Source organism: Schistocerca cancellata, chromosome 3, assembly GCF_023864275.1.
Source record: "Schistocerca cancellata isolate TAMUIC-IGC-003103 chromosome 3, iqSchCanc2.1, whole genome shotgun sequence".
In the NCBI taxonomy this organism is placed as follows: domain Eukaryota; kingdom Metazoa; phylum Arthropoda; class Insecta; order Orthoptera; family Acrididae; genus Schistocerca; species Schistocerca cancellata.
The window spans coordinates 162,950,077-162,964,767 of NC_064628.1; the positions used below are offsets into that span (position 1 = coordinate 162,950,077).

Below are 14,691 nucleotides of genomic sequence, written 5' to 3' on the forward strand. Positions count from 1 at the left end.
CATGCATGTCACCTTTTATAATAATTATGAATGCAAACGTTGAGTATTCTAGGTGAAGTTATTGTGTGTCGACACAACTAGTTGTAAGTAAAATGCATGCAGATAAGCTAAAGAAAAGCCATAATACAGTTTCGTACGTGCATGGCAGTACATTTAGGGTTTAATCTTGTTTTTTTGCGTAACGTAGATGTGAATCGTATGGGTTGTATCTATGATTGTGGCACACGGTAATTAATATTTTGCACACACTCATCAGCAGAACTGTTAATGAGCTATTGGTGATATAAAAGAGAATATTGAAAAGTCATATAGCCTACCGAAAATATTTTACGAGTTGCAATTGCCTACTCTTTGTTAGTCAATTGAAACTACCGTATCTATTTAGTGACAGTAAATACCGCATATAAAGCTGTTTTTAATAGTTAATTCAATTCACCAACGCATTTTCTTTTTCCACACGTCTTAGGTAACCCTTTCTGCTGATGTCTCTGGGACGCTTATGTCGCGATGCACCGCTCTTTTAGGGGAAGTTCACGGTTTCGGTGTAGGCACTACCTACGACTAGATACAGAATGTGCGAAGACAGTGAGCGACAGAGTAGTTCTCACTTCGTCTGGCTGTCTTGTGAAATATTTGAAATCACCAGAATGCAACATCCGCGCTTGTGTACTAGAGTACGAGCTGGTCACGGAAGTACAATCGCTTCCTGCCGCGACAGTAGCTCTTGTCCTTCCTTCCCCGCCGTCTTCGCAGTTGTTGCGTCACTTGCGTGTGATTATTGTATCCCAACCCCACGCTGCCATATGTGCGGTATTCGTTTAATCTCTGTGTTGTTATTTTTGTTTACCTTATAACCAGTTTTGGGTTCGGTGAACGCTGCTATTACTATACTCATCTGTAGTTTCGGTATGCATTTTTTAGACCCTTAATTAGCTTTGCTGTTTTTAAAGTTTAATATCATAATCTTTAAGTTCAGTACCCACCGTTATTCGTAGCATGTCTTGGAATCACATTACATACAGGTTAACTCTTCGGATGGCATTGCTTAGTAACCAACTGAAAGTATCTTTTCCATCTGACATCTAGAAGATTTTGGCAGATGAATATTCGCATTTGTTTAAGGTAGAGGTTGTATATTCTCTGTTCTACATATCTGTTTTGTAATCATGTGTCAATATGCACAAGTTACTGAACAAGACCGCTTGAAGTACATGTATGTTATACAGATGTAGGTTTTAATGTTATCCATTGATTGGCATTGCTTCAAGTGCTTATCATTTGGATCATCAGTTCGATTCTTAATAGTACAGCAATTCAAATCACTGAGTATGTTTCCCTAAATAACTGATGGCAAAAGTATGCTGCTTCCTGCAAAACGATCATTGTTGCTTCGTTGCCTCATCTTTCTTCAATGGAACTAACACTGTATTTCTTGATTTGAAGATGTTAGATATATTTGCCTTCATTTTGTAGTTGTTACATCAAAACTAACGAGTGCTCTGACAGTGGATTTATTATAAGTTGCCTAGAATTTATTGTGCAAAAAATGCAGTATGAAACAATGAGCATACCAAATTTTAGTTGTACATTCTCAGGCATCACAATGTTCGATTACACTCTTTATGTTGACATAACCTGAAAATAATTAAATTCAGGGTATAATAAAGTAGTTAATAAATATTTTGTTAACCATTATAATTTGGTTTCTTGTAAATTTCTCATTATTTATTTCCATTGTAGATGCTTTTCACAGTGAGCGGTAGGTATGAGTTCTGAAGTTAAATTCAAGTTATGTTTGTGTGCAGAGAAATTGTTGCATTTTAATGACACCATTCATATTTTACGTCAATCCTAGAAATTGCTAAATGTTTGCCAGAGCCTCCCTTTAGTTGTAAAATAATAAGTGACATTTGTCAGTATTTAGATCTTCGTGAAACTTTAGCTTCTGTCGGCGTATTAAATGTTCAAATAACTTACTTGGCTGCATTCCCCTAACCTGTTTGAACATCTGTATCATTGTTCTTTGGTCCTATTTTCAATGTTTAGTTGAAGTGGTTCAGTTTTGGCCAGTTAAGTTTTTTTTGGTACTGATGAACATTTGAACACCAGCCTATATATTTGGTATCACTTTTTTAAAGTCTACTGGTAGTTGATTTTCTTTTCCTTGGTTTGAGCTCTAGATTTTACACTGTTTCAGGTTGATTGGGGACCAGCCATGTCAATGGCTTAAGTAAAGAACTACTTTTGCCAATTAAATGCTATCAAAAACTGCTGTCTATAACAACCAATAAGAGGAGAGGTATATGCTGAACAGTAATTTACTTATTGTAGTTGATAGGCAGTGCTGGTTCCCTCAGCTAGCCAGTGTTTGTGTATATAAAAGTGAGACTCTTTGAGGTGAGATGCTTGTAGTAGCAACTGAGGATGGAATAGATGTAGATGTGGATGTAAAGTGCTGTTAGATCCTAAGACATTTTCATTGTTGACTTCTTACAGTGTACTTGAACACCAACTTCTTTAGATATGTTTCTTTAAATTACTGATTAAATATGACTGTACGAATAAACTGTCAATTAGAAGGGATGTATTTCCTGATGTACAAGTCATTCTTCTCCTTTCCTCTGGCAATCCAGATTTATGTTTTTCTGTGTTTTCCTTAAACAGATTGAGGTAAATGCTTGGATAGTTCCTTTGAAAAATGTTCTGTTTCTTTCTACATTAACGTCCTAACTAAGTGAGTGCCTTTTTGTGATGTTGATGGAACATTAAGCTCTAATCTTCCTTCCTTTTTTCTCTAAATCACTTTATCTTCCCGAGATTTTTGACGTAGAAGCAACAGTTTTTGACATTCCATGTCTCTTTATTTGCTGGGGGCACCTGCTGGAGTGAGTGTTGTCATTAACCTGTTGAGATCTCTCTGCCTTGAGTGAGCACATGTTCTGTTGTACAACTGACACTAAAGATAGAAAATTCCTCTTCATATGGTGTTGTGGATTGTTGGAATTGTTTGTTTGGTAAATGAATGAATGTTATCGGGAAGAATTTAGAGATCTAATTGTCACATGTCATACCTGGTGCACACACAATGGACAAGAGGGCACAGTATTTACATTGGCTTCAATAGGAATTATTACATCCATACTCTGCAAACCACAGTGAGGTGCACGGCAGAGGATACACCCCATTTTACCAGTTATTGGGTGTGTTTCTGTTCGATTCACATTTGGAGTGCGGGAGAATGATTGTTTGAATGCCAATGTGTGTGGAGTAATAATTCTTATCTTATCCTCACAATTCCTTTGTTAGTGATACATAGGGGTTATAGTATGTTCCTAGAGTAATCGTTCAAAGCTGGCTTTTGAAACTTCGTTAACAGACTCTATTCTAATAAGGTATGTCTGTCTTCAAGAGTATGCCAGTTCAGTTCCTTCATTACCTCTGTGACACACACACACGAATAATACAAACCTGTGAGCATCCGTGCTGCCCTCTCTGTACACGTTCAATATCCCCTGATGGCCCTATTTGGTAAGGGTCCCACATACTTGAGTAATATTCTAGAACTGGTCGCACAAGTGATTTGTAAGCAATCTCTTTTGTAAACTGATTGAAATCTCTTTTTGAGACTGATTGCAGTATTTTACCAATAAACAGAAGTCTACCATCTGCTTTACCCAAAACTGAACCTGTGTGATCATTCCATTTCATATCCCTAAAAGTGTTACACCCAGGTATTTATATGAGTTGTCAGATTCCAGCAGATTATAGTCATAGGATACTACATTTTTTTCCTGTTGTGAAGTGCAAAATTCTGCATTTCTAAACATTTAGAGCAAGTCGCCAGTCTCTGCACCACGTTGAAATCTCATCAAGATCTGACTGAATATTTATGCAGCTTCTCTCATTACAGATATTATCTAACTGCATCATCTGCAAAAAGCCTGGTTGGCTATTAATATTGTCTGCAAGTTCATTAATATATAATATGAACAGAAAGGGTCCCAACACTTCCCTAGGGCACACCTGAAGTTTCTTCTACATGTCACGATGACTCTCCATCCAAGATAACATGCGTATTCTTGCTACCAAAATGTCCTCAGTCCAGTCACAAATTTCACTTGATTCCTCCTATGATCATACTTGTGACAATAAGCATAGGTGTGCAGTCAAATGCTTTTTGGAACATGGTTGCCTTGATCTAAAGCTTTCAGTATGTAATGTGAGAAAAGTGGGAGTTGGGTTTCACGTGACTGAAGTTTTCGAAATCCATGCTGGTTGGCATTGAGAAAGTCATTGTGTTCAAGATACATCATTACATTTGTGCTCAGAGTATGTTGTGAGATTCTACACAAATTGATTTCAAGGATATTGAATGGTAGTTTTGTGGAACACTTCTACTACCCTTCATGTAGAAGGGTATGACCAGTGCCTTTTTCCAAGAACTGGGCACAGTTTTCTGTTCGAGGGATCTATGGTAGATTATAGTGAGAAGAGGCAGTAACTCAGTGGCAAACCTGAAACTGATAGCAGTTAGATTTTTGGGGAGAATTTGAGTGTATGTCGAAAGGATAGGCAAATGGGAAATGTGGGTGGTGTATTTGTCACAGTGGACACGAAACTCAAATCCACTGAGATAGAAATTGAAGCTGCATGTGAGATGGTTTGGGCAAGACTCAGTTTCAGGGATGGGCATAAAATGGTAATTGGATCCTTCTATTGCCCAGACTCGGCGCCTGATGGAACTGAAGAGTCTAGAGAAAACCTCAGTTCACTTGTAAGTTCCCCAGTCATACTACAATCATCAGTGGAGACTTTAACCATCCAACAAAAAACTGGAAACATTAGTTTTGTTATTTGTGGGCATGATAAGACATTCTGTGAAACTTTACTAAATGCATTTTCTGAGAGCTACCTAGAAGAGATGGTTAAGAACCTCATTCATGATGGAAGTGTATTGAATCTAATGGCAGCAAAGAGACCTGACGTCTTTGAGGACATGCACATTGGAACTGGTGTCAGTGACAATGATGCAGTTGTGGCAACAATGATTACCAAAGTACAAAGGACAACTAAAACAAGCAGAAAGATATATATTGTTTAGTAAACTATATAAAAAATCAGTAGTGTTGTATCTCAAAGAGGAAATTGAAACTTTCAGCACAGGTCAGGAGCTTGTAAAGGAACTCCACCTCAAGTTTAAAAGAATAGTTGACCATGCACTGGATAGGTATGGACTCAGTAGGGCAGTTCATAATGGGAGGGAATCTCGATGGTATGCAGTCACTATAAAGGAACTTTTAAGAAAACAGAGAATGCTGCATCACAGGTGTAAAACAAGGCTTAGGCTATGGATAGAGAGATGCTGAATGAAATGTGTTTGGCTGTCAAGAGAGCACTGCATGATGTCTTCAGTAACTACTGTAGCAGAATATTGTCAAGTGACATTTCACAAAATCCAAAGAAATCCTGGTTTTATGTAAAGACTGTTAGTGGCACCAAAGTTAGTGTCCAGTACCTAGTGAATGAGACAGGAACTGAAACTGAAGGCAGCAAAGCAAAAACTGAAATGCCTAACTCTGTTTTCAAATGTTCCTTTACAAGGAAAACCCAGGAGAATTGCCCCACTTTAATCCCTTTACCACTGAAAAGATGATTGAAGTAAGTATTAGTGTTAATGGTGTTGAGAAACAGCTGAAATTGTTGAAGCTGAACAAAGCTCCAGGCTCCAATGGAATCCCTTTCAGATTATATACTGAATTTGTGGCTGAGTTAGCCCCTCTTCTAACTATAAACTATCATAGATCCGGGAACACACAAAAAAAAAAGGCCCAATTCTCCGAAAAAGGCACATATCACATCTGTCTACAAGAAGGGTAGTAGAAGTGATCCACAAAACTATTGTCCATTATCCTTGTCATCGATTTGTTACAGAATCTTAGGAAATATTCTGAGTCGGGAACATATTTTGCAGCCTGGACTCATTTGGCTCATTTAAATGTTTGAAATTTGGGATGCATAATATGAAAAAGTAAATAAAAACACATTTAAGTAATTGTAAAAATCCATTCATTATTGAATTGCATTAACATTTTTACTGCAGGTGAAACAGTTTTAAAGCAGACTTACCTGTTCTTTGCAATAGTGCTGAAACTTCAATCTTTATTTTAAATTGTCACATGCTAAGATAAATTCTGTATTAAATAACTTTTTTCTCTCACATCCACCAACCATTATGTAAAATTTCAGTATTACCCTACATTCACTAAAATAGTTCAGTAAGCATTGCAGTGACATTGAAATTATGTTTATAGCTACCAGCAAACTGGCAGCACGCAATGCAGCATGAAAAGTGGTGCAGCATTAGATGTAATGTGCCCATACTGCTAGAAGCATGAGGCACTAGGTCTGATATCTGGCTCCTCGAGTCCATAACAACATAACATTCAACATGGGCATGTGTTGTAGTCGCCCTGACACCACTGGACCAACAGGTGAGCTTTTACTTTTTGTATCATATTTAAAAGTGTAGTTGTATGTGGAAGTATTATGTTAGTGTCTGACTGGTTCATTCCATTAGGAGGGCTATACTAAATTAAAAATTACGAAACAAATTATCACATAAATTTGGAAAAAAATATACTGTTAACCTTTGGTGAAACACCCCTTTGTAGCACGTGCAGAAGATGATGCCTACAATCAGGTTTTGTGCCAAAAAAGTGACACTTCTTTTAATCTCGTAAAAATAATTATTGATTCCACAGTCATTCTTTCAGATTGTAGCAGACTGTACAATGTAATGAAAGTTGTTGCAGGTTAATACTTTATGCTGGACAGGGAATTCGTTCTGGAAACAGTTCTTAGACTGTGACTAAGCTGTTCTATTTTATGTCCTTTCTTCCAGGTTTAACTTCAGCACAATGTATAGAAGAGTCTTAATGAGGTTGGATAATAGCAGAAAGATATTGCAAAGTAAAAACTTTGAGTGGGTTAGGAAGACATTCTCAGTTATCAAGAAGTGTATGGCACTCAATAATAATTTATTGGGAAGTTCAGTTATTATTCAATTTTTTTTTTTTAATGTTTGGTAGGGAGATGGTAGATGAAAATAGAAATTATAATCACAGTATAAGAATGAAGTTAATCTGTCCACACCAGAATACAATAATGCAGAAACGGGGGCAGGGTATGCACAGTCAGGGCAATTAGTCATGAAATATATGTGAATTATGGGATCCTGTTATTGAAGGTGATATTTGATAAAGTTGAAGATATACAGGGTGTTAATAAATGAATATCAGGGTTTTAATGCTTTATAATTTTTATTACATTAAACTTACAGTTATAAATGATATGTCAAATGAAAGAGCAACTCAAACAGTTTTACCAAAAACCATATAAATGTTCAATGTGAGCACCATTTGTCACACCTCACACGTCAAGTCTTTAGCCGAGTTCTTCCCAAATGTTGATAAGTGTGTCTTCAATGATTGTAGCAACAGCTGCTTCAGTCTGGTTTTTTAATTCAGGGAGGTCTGCTGGTAGCGGAGTCATGTACACACAATCCTTCACGAAGCCCAAAAGGAAAAAATCACATGGCATTAGGTCGGGTGAACATGGCAGCCATGCAAAGCAAGCCCTGTCATTGTCGTTTGGGAAGAACTTGGCTATAGACTTGATATATGCTGTGTGACAAATGGTGCTCACATTGAATGTTTATAAGGTTTTTGGTAAAACTGTTTGAGTTGCTCTTTCATTTGACATATCATTTACAACTGTAAGGTTAATATAATAAATATTATAAAGCATTAAAACCTCGATATTCATTTATAAACACCCTGAATAAGAGCAAACTCCTTTACACATCCCAATGTGTAAACACCACTCAGAATTTCTATTGACACAGTGACCACAAAATTTTGCAGTACTATTGAATGGGCATGGGTATACAATATGTAGTGGTAGAGTATGATCACTAACAATTGATATTCTACCTTGCAGAAAAATTCTAATTGCAAATATATTTTTTGTGGGTGCAGAGTTATTATCGTGGTCTCCAGATTGAAGACTGGTTCGATGCAGATCTCCATGCTACCCTACCTGTGCAAGCCATTCATCTCTGAATAACTACTGCAACCTTCATGCTTAGTTTTCCCTCAATACAAAATTGTTAAGGCTTTCGTGGCCACTTGTTGACAAACTGCCTATTGGCTTCTGTCTCGGGTTCTTTGGCCGACGTTCATCTAATGATCTTTCTGACGTTTCGCCAGCACGAGTGGCTGGCATTGTCAAAGCTTCACCCTCCATTGCCAGCGGTGAACTGTTGCCAGTTCACCACCGGCAATGGAGGGTGAAGCTTTGACAATGCCAGCCACTCGTGCTGGCGAAACGTCAGAAAAATCATTAGATGAACGTCGGCCGAAGAACCCGAGACAGAAGCCAATAGGCAGTTTCCCTCAATAGTTTTTGGTGTCCCATAATTCCCTCCATTACCAAATTGGTGCAGGACACCGCAGGATGTGCCCTATCAACCGATCCCTTGTTTTAATCAAGTTGTGCCAAAATTTTTTCTCCGGAATTAGATCCAATACGTCCTCATTAGTTATTTGATCCACTTATTTCGTCTTCAACATTCTTCTATAGCAGCACATTTCAAAAGCTTCATGCTTGTCTTGTCTGAATTGCTTATTGTCCACATTTCACTTACATACCAGGTTTCAGATAGATTATATAATGGTAAGACAGAGATTTAGGAACCAGGTTTTAAATTGTAAGACATTTCCTGGGGCAGATGTAGATTCTGACCACAATCTATTGGTTATGAACTGCAGATTGAAACTGAAGAAACTGCAAAAAGGTGGGAATTTAAGGAGATGGGACCTGGATAAACTGAAAGATCCAGAGGTTGTAGAGAGTTTCAGGGAGAGCATTAGGGAACAATTGACAGGAATGGGGGAAAGAAATACAGTAGAAGAAGAATGGGTAGCTCTGAGGGATGAAGTGGTGAAGGCAGCAGACGATCAAGTAGGTAAAAAGACGCAGGCTAATAGAAATCCTTGGGTAACGGAAGAAATATTGAATTTAATTGATGAAAGGAGAAAATATAAAAATGCAGTAAATGAAGCAGGCAAAAAGGAATACAAACGTCTCAAAAATGAAATCGACAGGAAGTGCAAAATGGCTAAGCAGGGATGGCTAGAGGACAAATGTAAGGATGTAGAGGCTTGTCTCACTAGGGGTAAGATAGATACCGCTTACAGGAAAATTAAAGAGACCTTTGGAGAGAAGAGAACCACTTGTATGAATATCAAGAGCTCAGATGGCAACCCAGTTCTAAGCAAAGAAGGGAAAGCAGAAAGGTGGAAGGAGTATATAGAGGGTTTATACAAGGGCGATGTACTTGAGGACAATTTTATGGAAATGGAAGAGGATGTAGATGAAGATGAAATGGGAGACAAGATACTGCGTGAAGAGTTTGACACAGCACTGAAAGACCTGAGTCGAAACAAGGCCCCGGGAGTAGACAATATTCCATTGGAACTACTGACGGCCTCGGGAAAGCCAGTCATGACAAAACTCTACCATCTGGTGAGCACGATATATGAGACAGGCGAAATACCCTCAGACTTTAAGAAGAATATAATAATTCCAATCCCAAAGAAAGCAGGTGTTGACAGATGTGAAAGTTACCGAACTATCAGTTTAATAAGTCACAGCTGCAAAATACTAACGCGAATTCTTTACAGACGAATGGAAAAACTGGTAGAAGCCGACCTCGGGGAAGATCAGTTTGGATTCCGTAGAAATGTTGGAACACGTGAGGCAATACTGACCTTAAGACTTATCTTGGAAGAAAGATTAAGAAAAGGCAAACCTACGTTTCTAGCATTTGTAGACTTAGAGAAAGCTTTTGACAATGTTGACTGGAATACTCTCTTTCAAATTCTGATGGTGGCAGGGGTAAAATACAGGGAGCGAAAGGCTATTTACAATTTGTACAGAAACCAGATGGCAGTTATAAGAGTCGAGGGGCATGAAAGGGAAGCAGTGGTTGGGAAAGGAGTGAGACAGGGTTGTAGCCTCTCCCCGATGTTATTCAATCTGTATATTGAGCAAGCAGTAAAGGAAACAAAAGAAAAATTCGGAGTAGGTATTAAAATTCATGGAGAAGAAGTAAAAACTTTGACAGAATTACAATGTCATCGGCGAACCTCAGAGACAGCAAAGGACTTGGAAGAGCAGTTGAACGGAATGGATGGTGTCTTGAAGGGAGGATATAAGATGAACATCAACAAAAGCAAAATGAGGATAATGGAATGTAGTCGAATTAAGTCGGGTGATGCTGAGGGAATTATATTAGGAAATGAGACACTTAAAGTAGTAAAGGAGTTTTGCTATTTAGGGAGTAAAATAACTGATGATGGTCGAAGTAGAGAGGATATAAAATGTAGACTGGCAATGGCAAGGAAAGCGTTTCTGAAGAAGAGAAATTTGTTAACATCGAATATAGATTTAGGTGTCAGGAAGTCGTTTTTGAAAGTATTTGTATGGAGTGTAGCCATGTATGGAAGTGAGACATGGACGATAACTAGTTTGGACAAGAAGAGAATAGAAGCTTTCGAAATGTGGTGCTACAGAAGAATGCTGAAGATAAGGTGGGTAGATCACGTAACTAATGAGGTGGTATTGAATAGGATTGGGGAGAAGAGAAGTTTGTGGCACAACTTGACTAGAAGAAGGGATCGGTTGGTAGGACATGTTCTGAGGCATCGAGGGATCACAAATTTAGCATTGGAGGGCAGCGTGGAGGGTAAAAATCGTAGAGGGAGACCAAGAGATGAATACACTAAGCAGATTCAGAAGGATGTAGGTTGCAGTAAGTACTGGGAGATGAAGAAGCTTGCACAGGATAGAGTAGCATGGAGAGCTGCATCAAACCACTCTCAGGACTGAAGAACACAACAACAACCAGGTTGCACTCCAGGCTTAAATACCTTCAGTAAAGGCTTCCTATCAGTTAAATTTATATCAGATGTTAAGAAACTCCTCTTCTTCAGAACACTTTTCATGCTGTTCCCAGTCTCCATTTTATACATCTTTACTTCGGCCATCATCAGTTAGTTAGCTACCCAAATAACTAAACTCGTGTATTACTTCTAATGTCTCAGTTTCTAATCTAATTTCCTTAGCACTGCCTGATTTAATTTGACTGCATTCCATTACCATTGTTTTACTTTAGTTAATGTTCATCTTGCAATACCATTTCAAGACACTATCCATTCGACTGCTCTCCCAAGTCTTTCTCCATCCCTGACAGAATTACAAAGTCTTCAACAAGTGCTAAGTTTTTATTTCTGCTCCCTGAACTTTAATTCCCTTCCTAGATTTCTCCTTGGTTTTCTTTACTGCTTGGTCAATATGCAGATTGTGTAACATCGAGGATAGGCTACGACCCAGTCTCATTTTCTTCTCAACTACTATATCCCTTCCATACCTTTCAACTCTTACAGCTGCAGTCTGGTTTCTGTAAAAGTTGTTTAACAGCCTTTTGCTCCTTGTATTTTATCCCTGCTGCTCTCAGAATTTTAAAGAGTCTATTCCACTCAACACTGTCAAGAGCTTTCTCTGTATCTGCAAATGCTATAAACATAGATTTTTCCCTTCTTCAACTTACTTTCTGAGGTAAGACATGTTCCTACACTTCTCTGCAACCCAAACTGACCTTCCACAAGGTCAGCTTTTGCTAGATTTTGAGTTCATCTGTAATATGTGTCAATATTTGCAGTCATGACTTATTAAACTGATGGTTTAGTAGTACTCTACTGTGTCGGCACCTGTGTTCATTGGAATTGGAGTTGTTGTATTCTTCTTCAAGTTAGAGGTATTTCATCAGTGTCACATATATTGTAACCCTGGTGCAATAGTTCTGTCATTGCTGGCCCTCCCAAGGATTATGATAAGTCGGAGGAAATGTTGCTTATCCTAGGGGCCTTGTTTCCACTCAGGTCTTTCAGTGCTCTGTCAAATTCTTCTTGCAGTATCACATCTCCATCTTCACTTACTTCATTTTCTCTTTTTATATATTTTCCTCAAGTTTGGTTCTCTTTATAAGACCATCTGTATATTCCTTCCACCTTTTAGCATTTCCTTCTGCGCATAGTACTGGCATGCCATGGTATTCATACATTTATGCTGCTTCTCTGCAACTTTAATGCTCAGTGTGTTGACTTAGTTCTGTTTGTTTTTATATTTTGTGCAAAATTATTCACACTGATTTGAAGTGCACAAGGTATGTGGTATGCTGCCAATTCATGACAGTAGTAGTGCCAGTAAGATGCTCAGTGGAATGATGTGAAGTTTAAAATCATTTGTATAACTGTTAAAGTTACACCTGTCTCATTTCTTATTTCTGAATCCATACAATATTTTGTTGAAATGAGCTTAAAATGATAAATGTGTGATGAATGGACTGGGAAGAACATACATTTGGAAACCAGTATCTAGAAATACAAATACTACGTATGGAAAATAAACAACTTAATTAAATGGTGTGCCAAGTAACTGAGAAAGTGATTGAAATGGACTAAAATGGAAGATCTGTAACGCAATTACCATAGTGAAACTTGAGCTTATCCCAGTATATCAAATGTTCAGTTATCTTCTAGGAATGCAGCCGGGCGACAACCTCAACTACTGCCGATATTACTACAGGTGAACATCTCAGCATTTCATTTTGGGGATTGATAATGACAGGGTGTTCATCATTGAAATATTGGCAGTTGTTGTTGAGATTACCTGGCTGCACTCTTGTAAGTTATTTCAACAGTTGCAATAATATTTAGTAGTATCTTATATACCAGGTAACCAAATGTTCAGTACCTCATTGATATCCTTATCAATAACATGTTTGTAAATCTAGGGTTCATTTATGTGAAGTATATTCATTTGTGTTTTGTCTCTTTGTGGCACCAATGTAACACTTGAAGTTTTTTGCAAGAGTTCACACAAGGTTAATAAGTCATGTAACAACTGAAAAAGAGTTTTGCACCACGTGCATATCTTTGAACATGTCTGCACTCAGTCGAGGCAAGCAGTAAATGAAAAAGTAAGTCTTATGAATCTGAACAATAGCTATATTGTAAAATAAAATCAAACAATAACCAAAAATAAAAGAAATATGTTCAAAAGTGTACATATTTGTACTTCTGTGTGTATCAAAATCCATTACTGGAAACCTTTCAGTGCTACATTGCTGTATTCAATACATTGGAAGATGCTTAGGTTCCCCCTTGCATGCTGTCCACAAAGTGGTCGAGAAACTGCTACTCAAAGCTGTCACACTCTTTGACCAATGGCCCACACAAGTTCGTCCAGTGTTTAAGGATGATTTCTGTGGTGACTCAGTGATATTTTCATGATAGCTATTGTGGCTATTCTTGGTAAACAAAAACAGCAAAAGAAAAAGTTGATAATAAAATCTGTCCTCTGTCTTTTATAGTACTGCTACTGTGGAATCTACAGTACACTTTCAAGATTACAGAAGAATGTATGTAGAATTTTGTTAAAATATGTGGTTCACCTGTGAATGTAGTAGGCTTCTTTTGTGTATGACGTCACAGTGAAGTGACACCCACTTATTCAGCATACACAGTTTTCAAAAATGGCACTACTGCAAAGACATTTCAATACTACAAAATTAATAAATAACTAATGTGCTTTACAATTCAGCTTAATGTTTAAACAGTTTTTTTTAATTATAACTGCTATGCAAAAAAATATGTATTCTTGTCAGTGATTGAAATTAAACATGAACATTAGTATTACAGGCTACAACCAGCAAGAGTTTATTAATAGTGAACTTAAAAGTGTAACCAGATTGGGTAATGTGAGAGAGATAATTACAGGCAGGAAATTGTAAACAGTGGGTAGAGAAATAGAGATTGAGTGAGCCAGAAAGGCATCTTAGGTGTGTGTGTGTGTGTGTGTGTGTGTGTGTGTGTGTGTGTGGTTTTTTTTATATTGTCTGCATGTTTTTATATCCAGAGTAACATACCTAACTATATATTTATTTTGAAAGTTTACCATCCAGGATACAAGATACCAGATGGATCAGATAACGGGACGCAAGGAAGTAATGGTGATCCTAGATATACACCTGACCCAAACAGGCCAGGTGGACAAGTCAAAAGGCCAGGAGCTGACATCATTCGCACACCAACTGCACCATGTACGTTTATTCATCATTGTTGTTTAGAAAACTAGACAATATTATTTAACTTTTCTGTTGGCTAGTGAGGCTATGTGAAGACCATAACAGCTGTAGTCTACCAACTTCCCTAAAGGCAAACAAGGAAAACAGACATGTCATAGCTTTATGACTTTAGTCAAAATACTTGAAACATGTTTTCTGTAACAGACTGTAAGAAAATAAACCTTAATTTTCACTAAAAAATTGAATATTAACCCACTGTAGTATTTGAAGGAAATCAATACTAGCTAATGTATAGTTAGATTACTCGACTCCTTGAAAAACTTGCTGTGCTTACTGTGAAATGAAGTAGCAGCAGCTATTTGAAAGATAAATACAATTACATAATGCAGCGGTAAACAAAAGCCAGTATGAAAACAACTTAGATTGTGGTATGAGAACTCATAAATCTGAAAACAGTTTCTGTTGCAACACTGACAGTGGAT

General features: G+C 37.6%; 1 protein-coding gene across 10 annotated transcripts in view; it reads left to right on the forward strand.

The window, feature by feature from the left end:
• Positions 1-14,691, forward strand: part of LOC126174783 (tyrosine-protein kinase Src64B) — a 264,444-nt gene that overhangs the window by 124,636 nt on the left and 125,117 nt on the right. For 7 of the 10 annotated variants that reach the window (XM_049921134.1, XM_049921133.1, XM_049921141.1 and 4 more), the window contains 2 exons: positions 6,312-6,491; positions 14,075-14,224. In XM_049921134.1, coding sequence (XP_049777091.1) covers positions 6,449-6,491; positions 14,075-14,224 — 193 coding nt within the window. In that variant the 5' untranslated portion in view covers positions 6,312-6,448. Of the gene's footprint in view, positions 1-776; positions 907-1,025; positions 1,123-6,311; positions 6,492-14,074; positions 14,225-14,691 lie in introns of those variants that run through there. The other 3 variants (XM_049921135.1, XM_049921136.1, XM_049921142.1) reach the window with 3 other exon arrangements.